Raw genomic sequence first — 18,438 nt, 5'->3', positions numbered from 1 at the left:
AGCGAAACATTTTTGACATTTTAAATTGTTTTCAAAATAATTGTGGTCAATATGTGCGTACATAATCATCTATATATGTGTCTATATAGCATATGCATATATACATTCATACAATATATTAACATTGTTTTCAAGTAAATTTTTAAGGTGTGGCAGCTTTTATTTTGTGGTGGCGGACCGCCACAATCAAATACATGTAGCGGAAACTGATAATAATAAATCAAAATGTGGCTAATTTGACATATATATTACTGTATTATAGTTTAGTTGGTGATAAATTTATTTTATATATAATACATTTTATTTGTATTTTATTTCATTTAGCATCCTTCAGTTGTAAGAAAAATTATTTTAAAACAGACTAATTTAAATTATCCAAGCGTTTCTTTATTTTCAATTTAAGTATTAATTATATATAAATTTAATTATTTTGATTATTTTAAAAAATACCTTTGTAACCATGTATTTGCATAAATAAAGGCCTCGTATAAAAAGTAAATAAATGCCCCCGGCCACCACTAGGAAATTGAGATAATTATTTTTTAATCATTTTGCATTACAGCAACATTGTTTAACACAGAGCATTTGGCATGCAAGCTATTACAACACTATCTTGTTTACTACAAAAATTAGTTTAATAAATTAAACTATATAATTTGAAATTAGTGTATTTTACGTGTTTTTATCATTTGGAAATATAATACCAATTTAATAACAAATATTATATTATTTATAATATACTATGAGTGTATATTTATAAAATAATTATATATTCTAATTTTATTAAAATGTGTTATTTTATTATTCATATTAAGAATTATTTTAAATATTATTTACAATATATTTTCTTACAGCTTTTATTTATGATTTTTTATTTATTTATTTTGTATGTCTTTTGTTTGTTTACACCACTACACTCAAATTGTATATTTTCTCCCGCTTGTATACTGGAACGCATATGCGGAAAATCTAGCCCAAAAGACGGCTGGCGAGGTACACAGTGGTTGTCTTCATCCATACAGTTCTAGTTTCATGTCCTTTGTCGAGGCGGAATGGGAGCAAACTCCCCAATGGGAATGAAAAGTTGCATTGTGAGGAAACACAATACGAACAAAAGGCTAAAAGATGATCACTGGGTTTTTATGTGCTTGCCCTTTTTATTTTTTTTTCTCCCAAACCCTATCGTATAACGCCTGGCCTCAAATACACAATAAAGACGAACAAAAGCCATACAAAGCCAACCTAGAAAGGTGAAATACAGCACAGCAACCTTTCCCAAATCACATCAGGTGTTCACTTCCTGTAACCATGACAATAGACATGCCCTTAAGTCTAAAGAGTTTCCATCAGTTCTCGTTGTGTAGCAATACAAATATGCACCAGGCAATGACAGAAGAAAATATATACAGTGGTGTGAAAAAGTGTTTGCCGCCTTCCTGATTTCTTCCTTTTTTATCACACTTAACTGTTTAATATCATCAAAAAAATTTAAATATTAGCCAATGACAACACAAGTCAGCACTAAATGCAGTTTTTAAATGAAACTTCATTATTAAGGGAGAGAAAAAATCCAAAGCTACATGGCCCTGTGTGGAAAAGTGATTGCCCCCTAAACCTAATAAGTGGTTGGGCCACCCTTAGCAGCAACAACTGCAATCAAGTGTTTGTGATAACTTGCAATGAGTCTCTTACAGCGCTTTGGAGGAATTTTGTCCCTCTCGTCTTTGCAGAATTGTTGTCATTCAGCCACATTGGAGGGTTTTCCAGCATGAAGCACCTTTTTAAGGTCATGCCACAGCAACTCAATAGTGTTCATGTCAGGACTTTGACTAGGCTACTGCAAAGTCTTCATTGTGTTTTTCTTCAGCCATTCAGAGGTGGACTTGCTGGTGTGTTTTGGATCATTGTCCTGCTGCACAACCCAAGTTGGTTCCAGCTTGAGGTCACCAACAGATGGCCGGACATTCTCCTTCAGGATATTTTGGTAGACAGCAGAATTCATGGTTCCATTTATCACAGCATGTCTTTCAGGTCCTGAAAACAGCCCCAGACCATCACACTACCACCACCATATTTTACTGTCGGTATGATATTCTTTTTCTAAAATGTGTCGTTACTTTTACACCACATGTAATGGGACACACACGTTCCAAAAAAGTTCAACTTTTGTCTCTTTTGTTTTGAGTATTTTCCCAAAGGTCTTCGGGATCATCAGGACGTTTCTTTTTGTTCAGCAGTGGTTTTAGTCTTGGACCTCTGCCATGCAGGCTGTTTTTGCTGTGTCTTTCTTATGGTGGAGTCATGAACACTGACCTTAACTGAGGCAAGTGAGGCCAGCAGTTCCTTGGATGATGATGTGGGGTCTTTTGTGACCTCTTGGATGAGTCGTCGCCACGCTCTTGGGTCATTTTGGTTCCATTCCTGGGAAGGTTCACCACTGTTCCATGTTTTCGCCATTTGTGAATATCAATATTTGTGAATGGCTTTCACTGTGGTTCGATGGAGTCCCAAAACTTTAGTAAAGGCTTTATATTTTAAATTTGTTTAATGATATGAAACATTTAAGTGTGATAAACATGCAAAAAAAAAAAAAAAAATCGGGAACGGGCTAAACACTTTTTCACACCACTGTATGTCATTCATTATGTATGCAATACAGTATATTTGTCACTTATTATGAATGAATGAATGCGCTTGAACCACTTGAACTGTGAATCAGTGTTTTTATTGTCACCCTGCAGATCTCCTGGTCAGATTGGCCAAGGACAGGTTTGGGGCCATTCAGACTGAATACCAGAAGGTGAGTCAAAAACATCAAGGAAACTAGAAATTGCATGTGCATGCTGAATAATGCCTTCTCCAAATAACAACATTCATGATAATGCTCTATCAGGGTTGTAACGGTACATGCATTTGTAATCAGATTTTAGAGCTGTATTGAGTGAGGGGCAGGAAATGTAATGCCCTCGTGTGATACAGTGGATTCCCGCCTGTTTGCGATCCAGCATTCACCGCGCCACATATTTGCGGATTTCTTTTCAAAAGAGTTCATTTTTAATGGGGAAAACCCACCCATTTGTGTGTTTTCTGTCCAAAAATAGTTTTGCAGAAAACCAATCTCATTCCCCTAAGTCAGTAAAAATGTATAAAAATGAGATAATAAACCATGAAATGTACAGCATGACAATATAGCACTTTAGACTGCGACAAAAGCGCAGTTGTTGCATTAGCCTGCTGACCAGGCTAAAGGCTACACCGTCACTCCGGTTCCATCTTTCATTAAAAGATTTTTTACAGTTTGAAATGTGAGGCATATAGAGCTGAGAGCAGGAGCCTCAAACTCTGTCCTGTGTCCTGTGGGTCATTTACGGCCTGTGTCACCATATTTTGTGGCCCCCTACTTGATGTCAAAGTTGAGTGTCAGTTTGGCCCATGTGTTTTATATTTATACTGTGTATACAGTATATTGTTGGGCAAACAATAGCCAGCATTGAACTTGCAGTGAGCTTATCGCCGGGTGAAATGAACGGGGCGGTTAGTAGCCAGGACACTTACTACAATCTACAAATCTACAAAAATGGCAGCATATCATGTAACAGGTAAGGAAACACACTGAGGACAACAGCTATTACTTTGGGAAAATAATAAATGACCGCACGGTGGTCTAGTTAGCACGTTGGCCAACACAGTAACAGCTTGGAGATCGGGAAGACCTGGGTTCGATTCTCCCCTGGGCATTTCTGTGTGGAGTTTGCATGTTCTCCCCGTGTGCGCGTGAGTTTTCTCCGGGTACTCCGGCTTCCTCCCACATTCCAAAAACATGCATGTTAGGTTAATTGGTGACTCTAAATTGTCCATAGGTATGAATGTGAGTGTGAATGGTTGTTTGTCTATATGTGCCATGCGATTGGCTGGCGACCAGTCCAGGGTGTACCCCGCCTGTCGCCCGAAGTCAGCTGGGATAGGCTCCAGCATGCCCCCGCGACCCTAATGAGGAAGAAGCGGTATAGAAAATGGATGGATGGATAAATGACAGCTAAATAAGCAATCCATGCTCCAGCAACTCCAAAAATATTCTAGTTTGGTACTTTTTGTGGAATATTTGAAACCCTTTTTTCGTGGAATACTTGATGCAGGTCAGGCTCACCTAGACTCGAGTCCCAGCGGCACCCAGGTAATTTGAGTTTGAGACCCCTGGCTTAGAGTGTCAGAAATAGGAATTTTATGGGCACCTCCATTATGGGTGTTCTTTTTTTTTTGCTATTTGTGGGGGTCTTGGAATGTAACGCACACGTAAAAAGATGATCTACTGCAGTCACATGTCTACTCAGTAAACAAATACAGTGCAGGAGTCATGGCGGGCGATAGTGCCAAGGAGAAGTCAGAGCTTAAACCATTTTCCCCTGTTAAAGTGATCTTAAAAAGGTGGTACGTACTGTTACACCTCTGTATAGGTGACATTAGAGTCACCATTCGTACCGTTTGGCCTGTCACGATAACAAATTTTGCTGCACAATAATTGCCCCAAAAATTGCCGACAAACAACATTATTGTCAACATTATTTTGACACAATTTTTTTTCATCAATGTAATGATAATATATGGCATCATAATGCGAGTACACCGTATCAAAAGCAACTTCAATTTCTCGAGTATTTCACATTGTCACTGGAATGTCAAGAGCTTTTAAATAAAATAATTTAACATAATAAATTAAACAAAAAGACAGGAAAAACTCCAGTGAAAGTAAAATGGACTCTTAGTCTCTTTTAGGACAAATTGCACTTAAATAAAAATCACAGTCAATAACAATATTTCTGATTTTGAGTCAGTGTCACTTTGTTGTCTGGATATTGACAAAAAAAAAAAACGGAAATACTCTGAAGTTGACATTGTGTGTCAATGCAGACGTCAGCTCATTTGCATGTACTCTTAGTTGATTCACTTACAGCTACATTATGTGTGGAATACGCTGTTTACGTTTCATGAGGTGTAATGTTTTGTCGGAGTTTGGTCGAAGTACGTGTTTAGGATGCATCAAAATGCGTTTGCTGCACAACGGCGCGCAAACGGGCTGAAACTGACATCAGATGGTGTTTTACACACAACAGGCACGAAGAAAGTATTCCATCGTGTAGCACACGACACACACAGCTAGCGAGTGCACACTTGTTAGCGCCCCGCCTCCCCCCACTGGGACAAAGAGACTGAGTGACTGACAGGAGGGTTCACTCGCTCCGTTCATTCTGCTATAGAACCAATGCGCCCAGGTGTTGAGACAGATGCACAGAGTGAACTCTCTTGTCATCCAGCCAGAGGAAAACAAACATGCATGCTCATGTCAACATATCAAGGCCAGCAAAATTATCAACTTAATTTTTATTTAACATGCGGTTAATTTATTGATTATCGTAACAGGCCTATTAGAGGCAATGCCAGGACATCCTTGTGTCCATGATCTCGCAGAAAAAGGTGTAAACTTTGTGTTTTAAAGGAGCCGCACGTTGAGTTTCTTCTACACCATTCATGAAAGTCTAGCAAAGGCACACAAGATGAACCTCCAAGAAAGCTTGTTATGAAACAATGCTTTTTAACAAGCCAAGGCCACCTTGAGATTTACAAGCACTTTGGATATAAAATCCCATTTAATAACCTCTGCAAGAGCCCGTCTGTTTGCTTTTATTTTCTTGTCTGAGGACAGAAAATAGAGGCCAAGTTCTGTTGGTATAAACTGGAGCTTCTTTTCCACTGCTGGTACTGCATGTGTTCATGTGTGCTGTAAATCTGTATACACGCCACGTTGTTCCTCTTTATGGCTTCTCTGTCATGCGTGTTGTGTTTGTGGTGTGTGTTTGACGCTGTGCTGCTTTGTCTTCTGCATGCCGTCTTCATGTGAACCCATGTGGTGTCCTTCAGCCAGAGAACATAGTGCTGAGCCTGCAGGTAAAGTCTAGCCGTAAACCCTCCTCTCTCTAGATGCACGTAGAGACACCCCCCCAACCCCCCCAACTCCATTCCTTTCTTTTATCTGCTTTTGTATCCCACTAAAAACCTCTTTCACTTTTAGGGGAGCAATGTATTGCTTTATTTACTTCCTCAACGTCTAAATTATGATAATGATGCTCCATTACAATCATATAACATGGTTGTACTACTTAGTTGTTGGCCCAGGTAAGGTGGTAATTCTTTTATACCGAACTGATACAACTACATTTGTTTTAACAAGCGTTTTCCCTGCTGTTGTGTTAGCATAGTAAAAAAAAAAATAAAGTAAATGGTAGCATAGCTGCAGGTACACATTAAATAAATAGAAAAAGATACTTTTTTCCTGTATTAATTTGTATTTTCTGGTTGTATTGTAGTGGATTAAAATATAATCATTTTAATTTTAGTAATTAAGCAAATAGTAAAATCAAGAAATTGAATTATTTGTAATGAAATTTGTTTTAATTTAATTGAATTATCATTATTACAATGAATATATTTTATGATTGTAATAGCTTAAATGCATAATATCATTTTATATATAATTATAATTTTATTTTTTATATTTTTCAGCTCATGTCTAGTAGTAAATGTAGTAAATGAATTATTTCCAAATGTAAAAAAAAAAATACATAAATTAAGATGGTTTAATTGTGCACTATTTATCAATTAAATCACTGGAATTATTTAAAAATGCAGTAATAATACAACAATAATGAAACGCATATGTAAACATGTCCTTCTCTGTGAAAAGTAAATACATGTCTGTGGCTGCACTAGGAAATTGAGGTATTTTTTTTTTTTATATATAGCATTACAGCAACATATTAGATGCAAATCATTTGGCATGCCAATTATTTCTTTATTACTTTATGGGGCCTAACTGTATAATAATTAATCAATATTGTTAGTACATTTATTTTTATCTTATTAAGTAATAATAATCAATATATATAATAAAAAAACAAATAATAAAAACATTTTCTGATGTCTAATGGGGTGCATTGTGGTCGTCTGTTTCTATTTACATATTTATTTGATATCACAATGTCATTCACGCAATGCTTAAGTAACCTTTTTAGCGTGATCCATGTCACACATGAGTCTCGGCGTCCGGGACCGTTGTTCCCTGGCGGCTGTTTCTTTGGGGCGATTTATCAAGTGGTACGATTGTCTGTTTGCAGCGCCGCGACATGCCGCCACCTCATCTTCTGCTTTAGCTCGTATGGTTAAGGTCACGTTCTTCCTTGGGGCTCTCGCCAAGACAAAACCTTCATCCCAAAATAGTTTCATCTGCGGGCTGTCATGGAAGCAACAACCGTGGTGGATAAAACAAAAATATGTTTTTTTTGTTGTTGACAAGATGAGGCCAGGAGCGGAATGACACGCGTTCACATTTCAGCTAATTTGTCGTCATGAGCTGGTATGACAAATTGTCACATGACTTGCTTTAATTTGTTATTTAAAGCCATTTTCCCCCATGGAGGCTGACATCACCCATTCTTCTACTCCAGAGGGTCCCGCCCTCACCCTGACTTTTTAGTATTTGGATCATGTCCGTTCCCGGGTGAAGCGCAAAGGAATACTCCTGTCGACAGGATTGTGTTCACTCGTGGTGTTTAAAAATAAATAAATAAATAAAAATAGTACGAGCAGGGTGGACGTGGATGTTCCCCATTAGAAACACCCTCTCCACGCATTGGCAGGAAGCGTTGCCGCGACAACGCACACACCGTGTGGGGAATCACCGGTCTCTTTTCAATTTTGCACATTCCAAAAGTCGGGGCGAGCGGATTAGCGATGTTGTGGGATGATGTCATGCTGTCCGCTCACTCTCCACACACCTTCTACATTTCTAGGATTTGTACGCCGCTGTGTGCCACTTTTGGTATTGCAAAATTGAGAATATTTCATAGAACAAGTCATTTATAAACTTCAATAACGATTTGGAGCGCATGAGAAAGCGTAGCTCTTGTTGACTGCATGGTCACGTGTCAACAAGTATATTGCAGAACACGGCAGCAACAGAACCAATGTTGTACCAGTGTGAAGGATCAAACTGCTCAGCCGCCGTGAATAATGCCGATGTAAAACGCATGACTTTCACACCGACAGCAGAGTAGCAACATTTTAAAGCGCATGCAGAGCTAAATAATAGACAGATGCTGACCACTGATTGTACCTTAAATAAGGGGTGTCTGAAATTTTTCCACCAAGGACCACATATGGGAAAATGTTATTGGAGTTTTTAGTTTCTTTTATTTAATGATGAAGCTTTAATTTAAGCATTGTTAGTTATTAATATCAACATTTCACCTTTTTCCCCTTACTTTGTGTCTTTTTGCTTTATTTTTACCTGTTTTTGTTGGGTTTAACAAATCTTATTTATGCACAGTGTCAATAACAAATGAATTGAAAATAAACTACACTTTGGATACCCCTGCCTTAACCATAGCTACTGCCATCTTGCACCATTATTTTTTTTTTAACTACATGAGGAGGTTGCTTACAGCCACAGCTGTGAATGCCCAATGTTTTTTTTGTGGGTTTCTGCATTAGAGACCCTGCGGTTATTTGCTTTTGTAGACCATGCACCCAGAGGACCCTGCGGTTAATTGAATAAGAGGCGTTCATTTACCTTCATTATTTGTGACGCTGCAGTAAGTTCCATGTCCTGTTCTATGGTTATCATCACACTTTTTTCTCAATCACTTGTGTGCGGTGACGTCACAAAAGAAGTCAAAGCAAAAGCAAAGCATCCTGGAATTAACCCTTGAGATGCTAACTGAGCAGAAGTCTCGTCGAGGAATATTTTTCCAGAAAATTGAAGTTGAACTCCAAATTGACTGACTGGTGGTCACACTGGGGATGGTTTGGGTTAGTTTAACTTCTTAATTTTTTTTTTTTCTTCGTGTGAGAATGGAAGACCGTTTGGATTCCCGAAGCTCGTCATTTTGAAAGAGCCTTGATGTTGTATTTTCCAGCAAGAAATATCATTTATGAATTCTGAATCCTTTTTAAGTCCAACTTTCTGTGCAGTCGCTCAGCTGGAAGTCCGTCCTTTCATCAAAAATTCCATCTTTCCCCTTCATTAGCGAGAAAGCAGGACCGCAGGCCAACATTCTCTGATCTTTGAGGCATGAGCCAACAATAATGTGCTTTCATTGGCACTGATCCTTTCTGATAGTGTGGTGCAGAGAGCTTGATGGGCACACTTTTTTGGCATGTTCATCCCATCTGGACACACAATAGAAAAACACCACCTGATGCGTGACTCATTTCTCTATGCATCCTCTCATCTTTTCAGGCCGTCTACTACGAGATGGGCTTCCTGGTGTGTGCGGTGGTGGGCGCACTCTTCACCGTCCTGGTGCCCGTGGTGGGCCTCTTCTTCTGCATGTGCCGCTGCTGCGACAACTGTGGCGGCGAGATGCACCAGCGCCAGAGGAAGAACGCCGACTGCCGGCGCGGCCTGCTGGGGACGCTGCTCTTCTCCACCTCGCTGGTCATCACGTGAGTCGGTCTGACACACAGGCGACATGTCCAGTAGCAGGGTGAAGAAAAACACTTTTAGGTTGCAAATGGCCCTGTTTTAAATGCACAAACACATGCAGTAGTAGGATGCATGCACTGATATTTAATATACACACACCTGCTCACATTAGCAACACATTCTCTGGTACAAAATACACTGCTACAAAATAGGTTTCATGCACTGTATCTACACCTACACACTGTTAAAATATTATATCATCATGCATTTTCCGGTGCAAAATCATTCATAAAAGGTCAACACTTGCACTCAGATGATAATGCATTCATGGGTTTTGCCGCAAAATCACACAAAAATGTTGAACGCAAATGTACACAAGGTTAAATTACACAAACCAGTTAATGCTCTAATGAACGCCTCGACAGTAATTTACTGAGGTTTATATTGGTTCCAGACTCGACCGTGGTAAGTTAATTTCCTCAAAGTTAGGATTTTATTATTTATTTATGAAAGAAATGTTCTCATAGTTAGAGCATAGAAAGCCTGTTTACAACCTTCCAGCCATGAAATACCACCCCTATACAGTAGTCACCTTTACATTTCTATATAGACATAAGAGAAAATAAGACATAATGCAGTTTTTAACATTAGAGCTCTCTGGACATGAAATAACACCCCTAGAGTCACCTTTATACTCCTATTACCGAATATAGTAGACAAAATAATCGAAAATAAGACTATAAACTCACACATGTTAGCATTGGGAGAGTTCCTTGCTGTTGTTGTTTTTTGTACTTCCTGTTCTGTAGAGTACTTCCTGCGGTGGCTAATGTCTCATCAATTTAACATTACTGATACCTAGTGACCAGTGTGGAATACTGCATATCATCACAACATCTTTGAATGTGTCTTCCAAATGCCTTATATTTGTATTTGAGTTCATTTAGCCATTTTTATGCTTAAAAATGGTTAATTTAGGCAAAAAATGTATACAAATTGCTTAAATGTACATGCTTTTTTACCAATAATAGGCTCTATTCAACCTCGAAATAGTATGATTTATGAATTCATATATATTTTTGAAAAACCATGATAGAGTGAAGCCACAAAATTCAAAGCGTGGTGTGGTGATGCATGACTGTATTCAATTATCCGCAGTGTCTCCTATAGTCACCGGGTGTGTCGTATACAAAAGCAAATAACTGCAAGGGGTCTCTAGCTAGCACCAGGCAATAACAGCTTGGCAGTAGCCAACCTCCTGATTAAGTCCACAAGGTGGCAGTAGTTGCATTTGAAGTGTCATCAGTCAGCGTCCAGCAGCCTGATCTAGCTCTGCATGCGCTTTAAAATGTCGGTACTCAGCTGCTGATGTGAAAGTCGTGAGTGTTAGAGCTGGCCTAACCGCTATTCCAACATTGGTTCTGTTGCTGCGGTGTTGTGCAAAATACTTGTTCATCAAAGTGGTCAAAAAGAACTAAGATTTTCTTTTTCCACTTTCTCATGCACTCCAAAGCATTATTAACTGATTCAATCCCAGCCACTTTTCAAAAGACAATCCCTTCAGTACCGGCCATTTTAGACTATTTTTTAGACAATTCTTTCAAGGCCAGAATATTGAGTTCTATGTCTATATAAACATGGAACCTACCAAAAGAAAGATTAGACTTCCGTCTTCCATCAGTAAAAAGAAGTTTGTTTCTACCTTTTTCCGTTCTTAAGTAATCAGCAGTCGAACATAGGTACGTTTCAGGAAAATATCAGTTCCCAACAAAAAAGGGGCGAAAAAACACATTTCAAGCACAACTTTTACTTTGACACTTTTTTTTTGCTTTTGTTACAGCTCAAGTATCTAAACAACTGTACCACAACATAAACAACACAAAGAAAAGGGTTGTTTTCCATCAAAATAACAATATATTTACAAAAATAACACCACGAACTATTTACAATTTCCACATTTAGAAATGAACTGTGTGTGTGTGGGGGGGGGGGTTAAAATGTCCCTACAATGCACGCTAACACTCCATGTTCTTCCACTCCCTCCTTGCTGTCATGTGCGATTCTTCCGTTCACATTCACATGCCGAGCTATTATCAAATGCACTTCTGCCACCTTTTGGATGTTTTTATGGCTTAAAACTGCTCTAAAAGTGACATCGGTTAGTGTGCAATTGCAGCCTCACCTCTTCTTGCCTCTAGCTTAAAAAAAAAAACACGTAAAAGACGTATAAACACGTCTTTGGTATTGAAAGAGTTCGTGTTAAAAAAATGTTGTTATACATGAGTTTTCACATTTTAGGAGGTACTGTAACAACCTCTCTCCGATTAACACCTAGTATTAATGTTACCCACACATGTGGGTTGCATGTTCTGGTGCATAATCCATCAAGAATAGTGCACATAGCAGGCAGTGGTAGGATGCATGTACTGTTTTTACACAATGCACATCAGTGACATGTTATAGCATCATAATACAATACATTTTCTGGTGCAAAAGTGTTAAAAATGTACCAGTATGACCTTTGTTCATAAAATTCAGCAGTGGTAGGCCAGCAATGTCATGCATGTACTTTTATGTTACACACATCATTGTGTGTGCAGATTTGCATACAAACAATGGTAGGATACAGTAGTAGCAGTTTAGCAGTTTACACACATGCACGCACACACACACACACACTGGACATCAGCAAGTCCCCAGCCCACCCCCACCCCATGCTGTTTTCTATATATAGTAAAGCAGTAAATATACCATGTGGCAGCATCCTTCATGCTGAAGGCTCACATCCTCATCATCTTCATCATCACCACCATGAAATGCCGTGATGATTCATTCCAAAATCATCATTAGAATATGCAGCAGCAAACATGAATAACAAGGTTTTTGACTCCATCCCTGTGATGTCACACCACGTGGAATCCACATCTGATCCACACTGGGTGTGTGGCAGCAATGTAAACGTAACATGCATCTAACAACATCCAGTTGTGGTCTGACATGTGAGTTGTGTGTGTGTGTGTGTGTGTGGAGGGGGGGGGTGCATTTAAGTATAATTTAACAAGAAAAAAGTAGCAGCAAAAATGGAAAAATCAGTAGTCATTTTACAAGAATAAAGTCAAAATATTCGGAGAAAAAAGTTGTAATCTATCAAGAACAAGCTGTAATGCTACAAGAGTACTACATTTTTTTAAAGGTCTAATATTATGACAAACAAAATAAAGTTTACACTTTTGGAAAATTAAGATGGGGGGGGAATTAGGGGAATAAAGTAGAAAAAGTTTAAATAGTTGGGGGGAGGGGGGAAACAGTCATTTTACAAGAATAAAGTGAAAATTTTAAGGTAATAAAGGCGTATTCTGACAAGAGAAATAGTCGCAATTTTCCGAGAATAAACTCGAAAAATGTCATTTTAGTAGCATGGAGTCGAAATATTAAAGAAAAAAAAAATTTTAAGTCGTAATATGAGGGAAAAAAAACAAAATAAAGTAGTCACTTTTGGAAAATTAGGTTGGGGACAACATCAAAATATTATGGGAATAAAGTCATGAAAAATTTACTAAAAAATTTTAAGTTGAAATATTTTTATTAATTTTTTTTTAAACGGCAAAAATGGGGAAAACGAGCAAGGAGTGGAGTTGATACTAATAAAATAAAAGGCTTTTTCACCTTTATGACAAAGCTGAGGCGCAGTTTTTTTGTGAAATATTTATAACTTAGCAAATTTGCATGTTGCTTTACAAAATAGCTAAGTGGGATCCTTTCATTTTTCACGATGTAGTTCTCGCTGGAAAAAGTTTGGACACCCCTGCCCTAAATTCTGGCTGGAGCTTTACCTCCTTTTAGCTAAGACTTTTATGAAAGTTGAGGTCGTTTTTGATCTATGCTGGGAAACCGCAGCCAAAGAGCCACCTTACCTTGTGCTTGGCAGTGAAGATGAGTGTGTGTCTTGTAGGTCAGCATGTTAGATCGTCCCGTCTTCTCGCTCGGAAACTTCATCCACTCATCTTTTGTTTGATTGTGCAACAGTTGCCGTGGCAACCTCTCCCCCCTCGCATCCAGGAGTTACTTCGTTTGATTTTCTCTGTCCATCACTTATTGCAAATTCCAGCGCAATATCCTAGCAGGGTTGAGACACAAGAGACATCGTTAAGTCTTATTAAAAATCTCCCAAGCGACCAAACCGACGCTGGAGTGAAGCGATGATTCCATGCGGGGAAGGAGCCAAGCCAACCTCACGGCGCTTTTTTTGTGTCTTAATTTATCCCCACTTGGCTTTTAGAAGAAGCTGAGTTGATATTTTGTCTCCAAGAAGACTTTGAATCCGGTTAGGAAGCATCCAAGACACCCAGAGAGAGATGAAGGACTTTTGACCAAAGCGAGAAAGTCATTAAAAACGTATTACTTTTACAGAATAATCCCCAAAAGTTTTGAAAAGATTGGCTCAAAAGTTGTCACAAGTGGAGAAGCACCATCATGTCCTATGCAGTTTATTTTCTTTTTAAAATAACAACAATAAAAATAATTAATAGGGTTCTTCCATAGGTACGTATATATCAAAGTTTGAGGATGACCAGTTGTACACCCTTGAAAAAAAACAGGATTTATACATTTTTACAAATGTCAAGTTACTGATGTGCTAAACTTTCCGTATTATTCTTTACATTTTTTTCAATAATTTTTTATCATTATATTCATTTTATTCTTTAGAAGAGTTGAAATGATGCTATAACAAGCACAATTCTCTAAAAAACAACACAAAACAAATTAACTTAAGCAAAATTATACATTTAGAAATGCATGTACCTCAATTAATAAAAAAATTACATTAAGTGTTGATTAATTTAAAAAATACAACTTTAAATTTGAATAAAAAAATATAATACAGTCAAGCCTTGGTTTTTGTGCGCCCCAGTTTTTGTACCATTTGGTCTTGGTTGACAATTTTTATCTAAATTATTTTCCTTGGTTTTCATGTAATTTGTTTTTGTTTTTGTTTTTTTTCTAAAAGCAAATTTTTGTTAAAAAGTTTCCATGGTTTATGGTTCACTTTTCATGGAAAATATTTGCTAAAATTTTGCCTCCGTTTTTTTTTTTTTTTTTTTGTATGATTTTTTTTTTTTGTGTGTGTGTGTGTGTGTGTGTGTGTGTGTGTGTCTGTTTTCATATGCAATTGCACTTAAACTTGTCCGATATGTATCGTTCCATGAAATCAAGTGCCCATACGAAGCACCCTACGCGTTGTTGACACGTTGCTGTCGTGCATCTTTTATTTGAAGTGCGACTACTAAATAACCCACCATGGGGCCAAAGCTAGTTGTGAGTGCCAGCAATTTGATAAAGGAAGTGAGAAACTCTATTGAATTCCATCTCGCCAGGATGTATAGGAAGTCCGCATCAACATTACGTTCCATCCATTCCTCGTTGATATTTTTTTCACATTTTCTGCATGTAAAACTATAATTATTTGCTACAAAATGTAGTTTTTTAAATATTTTTGGGTGTCTGGAAAGGATTCATTGGATTTACATTAGTGAGGTTCTGCTGCACTATAAATTACATTTTTAATTAAGGCACTGTACACAAAAAACATTTTTATTTATTTTTTATTTTTTTACTGTTTTTGCCAATTTCAAGCACCCGTGGGAACCTCCAACAAACCGGCAGCCCGAGTCCAAACACTGTCCCTCTTGAGCGCCATTTAAGTGATAAATCACTTCCTCTTACTTCCATTCATCTCTGCCTGTGCTGGAGCGTGTTTGTTGCCCCAAGGCTCACAACATCTCGTCCGGCTTCCCAAATACACGACCCGCCGCTGACAGAACACGAGCAACTTTGACCCCCACGAAAAGAGGCAATTAAAAAGATGAACGCCGAGTGGAACGCGGCCCGCTTTGACCTCGGAGAAACGCAGCAAAAGTTTCCCTCCTGTAGAAGATGTGACGATCAAACAGCAAAAGAAGAGTATTTATTTGATGAAATGCTGTCTAATCAGCAGGGGCGGACTTACCTTTAGGCAAACCCAGGCAATTGCCTACGCCAGCAAATGTCTCATTAAAAACGGATTATTTTTCCTCAATTTAAAGTACATACCACTGTTTCAGTCTTAATTCACGTGCTTAAAACTACATCAAAATGCATCATCTTTCACAAGCGTTTCGACCGCTGCCTCTCCCTTCTCATGCAGTGGATTTTTTACTGCGCATGTGCACATTGATTCCGGAAGACGGGAGCGAAACAAAGTTGTTGGCACGGAGGTTACCCCAGTGGAGAAGAGAAGGCGAGTGGAAAACAAACAGTTTTTTATCAAAACTATCGGCACTGTCAACCTTTTTCACAGTCACAACAAACGTAGACACGAGTATAGCAGCACTGCAACAATCAGCGTCAGCCGAGGAGAATGCAGTAGATGAAGCTGAAGCTTGGTTAATATGCACGTCACATTATATGTAAACGGAGCATTGCTGGCGCTTTTTGGGGTCTTTTTCAGACGACTTTATCGGAGGAATGAGTACACTCAATGAAAGTATAAACCCAACACTTTGGTTTTTGCTCCCATATTTTATGAGATGAACTCAAAGATTTCTCTCAAATATTGTTCACAAATCTGTCTAAATCTGTGGTAGTGAGCACTTCTCCTGGGCTGGTGTGGCTACACGTGGTCTGTGGTTGTGAGGCTGGTTGGATGTACTGCCAAATACATTCAACATAACATTCAATACACGAGCAACAGCTCTGGTTGACATTCCTGCTGTGGCACTGTGCTGTGTGATAAAACTGCACATTTCATTACTTTTATTGTGGGCAGTCTAAGGCGCACCTGTGCACTAATCATGGTGTCTAATCAGCATTTTGATATGGCAAACCTGTGAGGTGGGATGGATTATCTCAGCAAAGGAGACGGAGATCTTTGAGGTCATCTCATAAAAAAATAGGAGCAAAAACAAAAGTGTTGCGTTTATATTTTTTGTTGCGTCTATGTCCCATACGTGAAGTAATGAGCTGGCTCTTTTTATCTGTTTTTATATCTTTAAAACGCACAGAGAAAGACGTGTTCATGTCCCACATAAGGGTTGTGGATGATGGGCAAAATTTGAAAGAAAGTGCAGTTTTCCTTTAAGCTGACAGGTAAATGGAACAGATTTCAAAAGCAGGAAAAAAGTGGCCTCAATTACCTTGTAAAAATGAAAAGGCTGTGGAGGGCCCCAATGACTCGGTTTGCCTTGGGCCCCCAAATGACTAAATACGCTCCTGCTAATCAGTATACAGTATGTGTTCCTGCATTTTGCTGCACTAAAGCAAGTGCACGCAGCACAAGACACCAACAACTGTGGTACATAAAAAAACAGAATGTATCAGTAATGCACAATGTGATGTTGCTGTCTTAATTAGCCTCCTGCGGCTCAGCCTAAGCGCTAGCATTCATCACGTTGACTTGGGAGCAACAAGAGCGTAGCATGATGGGAGTTACTCGTGCGGCTGTTCACCGCTCCGTGTTCAGTAAGACTACATATGTCGGGATAAACGCATCGTTAAAAGGGGAGAAAAAAAAACAACACGAAGGAGCTGGGATGTTTTATTGCAGCCAGCGCTTGTCTCATGTCGTTACCCAGCGTGCATTTCCGCCGTCTATTTTAGTCACAGGCTGTCTAACACCATTAGCGCAAAAGGTCGCAACGTGCCGAGCTCGGCGACCCCGCCGCGCCGATCATACGGGGTCTAATTAATAATAATGTTTACGCCCACCCGCCCCCTCGCCTACACACACATGAAATGCTTCACTTGTTTGCTGTCTCACGTTGCTGATGCCCAGATGAACACCACTAACGCAGCCTGGATTGTTCCTATTATTAATATTATTATTATTATTATTATTGTAATTACGGACATACAACCTCAAGGGAACGTTTTCCTGCGGCCACAACACTCCATAAAACACGTAAAAATTCACAAAGGGTCCGCCGCTCGCTCATTAAATCTTGGGAGCGCTTGCATGAGCGTCCACATCAGCAAACATCTCTTAGTGACTCATGTTGACTAACAGGAGGTGCAGCGTTTTAGTAAAGGATGCCCGCCAGGGGCCGAGCGCAGGCAGAAAATAGACGAAAGAGGGAACGGCGCAGCAAGGAAAAAAAAGGATGACCTCAGCCAAGGCTGTAGACAATCCTGACTTGGATCAGCACAAAGCAACACTCAGACATTGTAATCATCTGCAAGCAAACGTGTGCTGAAAATGACTGCTTTCGAATAATGGCAGTCATATATAAGTGAAATGTCTAATTGTGTGTGTGGCTTTACTCATATGTGATTTAGATATTTGATGTCTTTATACTGTATATGCATGAAATATCTCATTTAGTCGTTTAGGCAGTTCATTTAATTTTACTTTTATACATACGGTTGTTCATGTTCCTTCTCAGTTTGTGCTCAATGCAGAGATACAAGTGAAATATCTGATTTTGTGGCCTTATTATTTGGATGTTTCATTTCATTTCATAGACTTTTATCCACTCATGTTTGTGCTTGCTGCAGAGATACAGATACAGATTCCTGATTTTCTTCTTTCTCACCATTGTTTGGGATGAGCCTTCATGTTGTTTTTGTTCAGCAGTGGTTTTGGTCTTGGAACTCTGCCATGCAGGCCATTTTTGCCCAGTGTCTTTCTTATGGTGGAGTCATGAACTCTGACCTTAACTGAGGCAAGTGAGGCCTGCAGTTTTTTGGATGTTGTTGTGGGGTCTTTTGTGACCTCTCGGAGGAGTCGTCGCTATGCTCTTGGGGTCATTTTGGTTGGCCGGCCATTCCTGGGAAGGTTCACCACTGTTCCATGTTTTCACCATTTGTGGATAATGGCTCTCACTGTGGTTGGCTGGAGTCCCAAAGTTTTAGGAATGGCTTTATAACTTTTTCCACACTGATAGATCTCAATTCATCTCAGTTAAGTTATGTTTTAACGAGGGGGC

At 38.9% G+C, this 18,438-nt stretch overlaps 1 protein-coding gene across 12 annotated transcripts in view; it reads left to right on the top strand.

Annotated features, from left to right (window-relative positions):
* Nucleotides 1-18,438, top strand: part of prom1a (prominin 1a) — a 72,719-nt gene that overhangs the window by 18,753 nt on the left and 35,528 nt on the right. For 10 of the 12 annotated variants that reach the window (XM_054793034.1, XM_054793033.1, XM_054793042.1 and 7 more), the window contains 3 exons: nt 2,742-2,800; nt 5,917-5,943; nt 9,293-9,498. In XM_054793034.1, the coding sequence (XP_054649009.1) occupies nt 2,742-2,800; nt 5,917-5,943; nt 9,293-9,498 (292 nt within the window). The remainder of the gene's footprint in view (nt 1-2,741; nt 2,801-5,916; nt 5,944-9,292; nt 9,499-18,438) is intronic. The other 2 variants (XM_054793038.1, XM_054793035.1) reach the window with 1 other exon arrangement.

Source organism: Dunckerocampus dactyliophorus, chromosome 11, assembly GCF_027744805.1.
Source record: "Dunckerocampus dactyliophorus isolate RoL2022-P2 chromosome 11, RoL_Ddac_1.1, whole genome shotgun sequence".
Classification (NCBI taxonomy): Eukaryota; Metazoa; Chordata; class Actinopteri; order Syngnathiformes; family Syngnathidae; genus Dunckerocampus; species Dunckerocampus dactyliophorus.
Note: the sequence above shows the minus strand (reverse complement) of the source record. Positions and strands in the feature narration are given on the sequence as shown.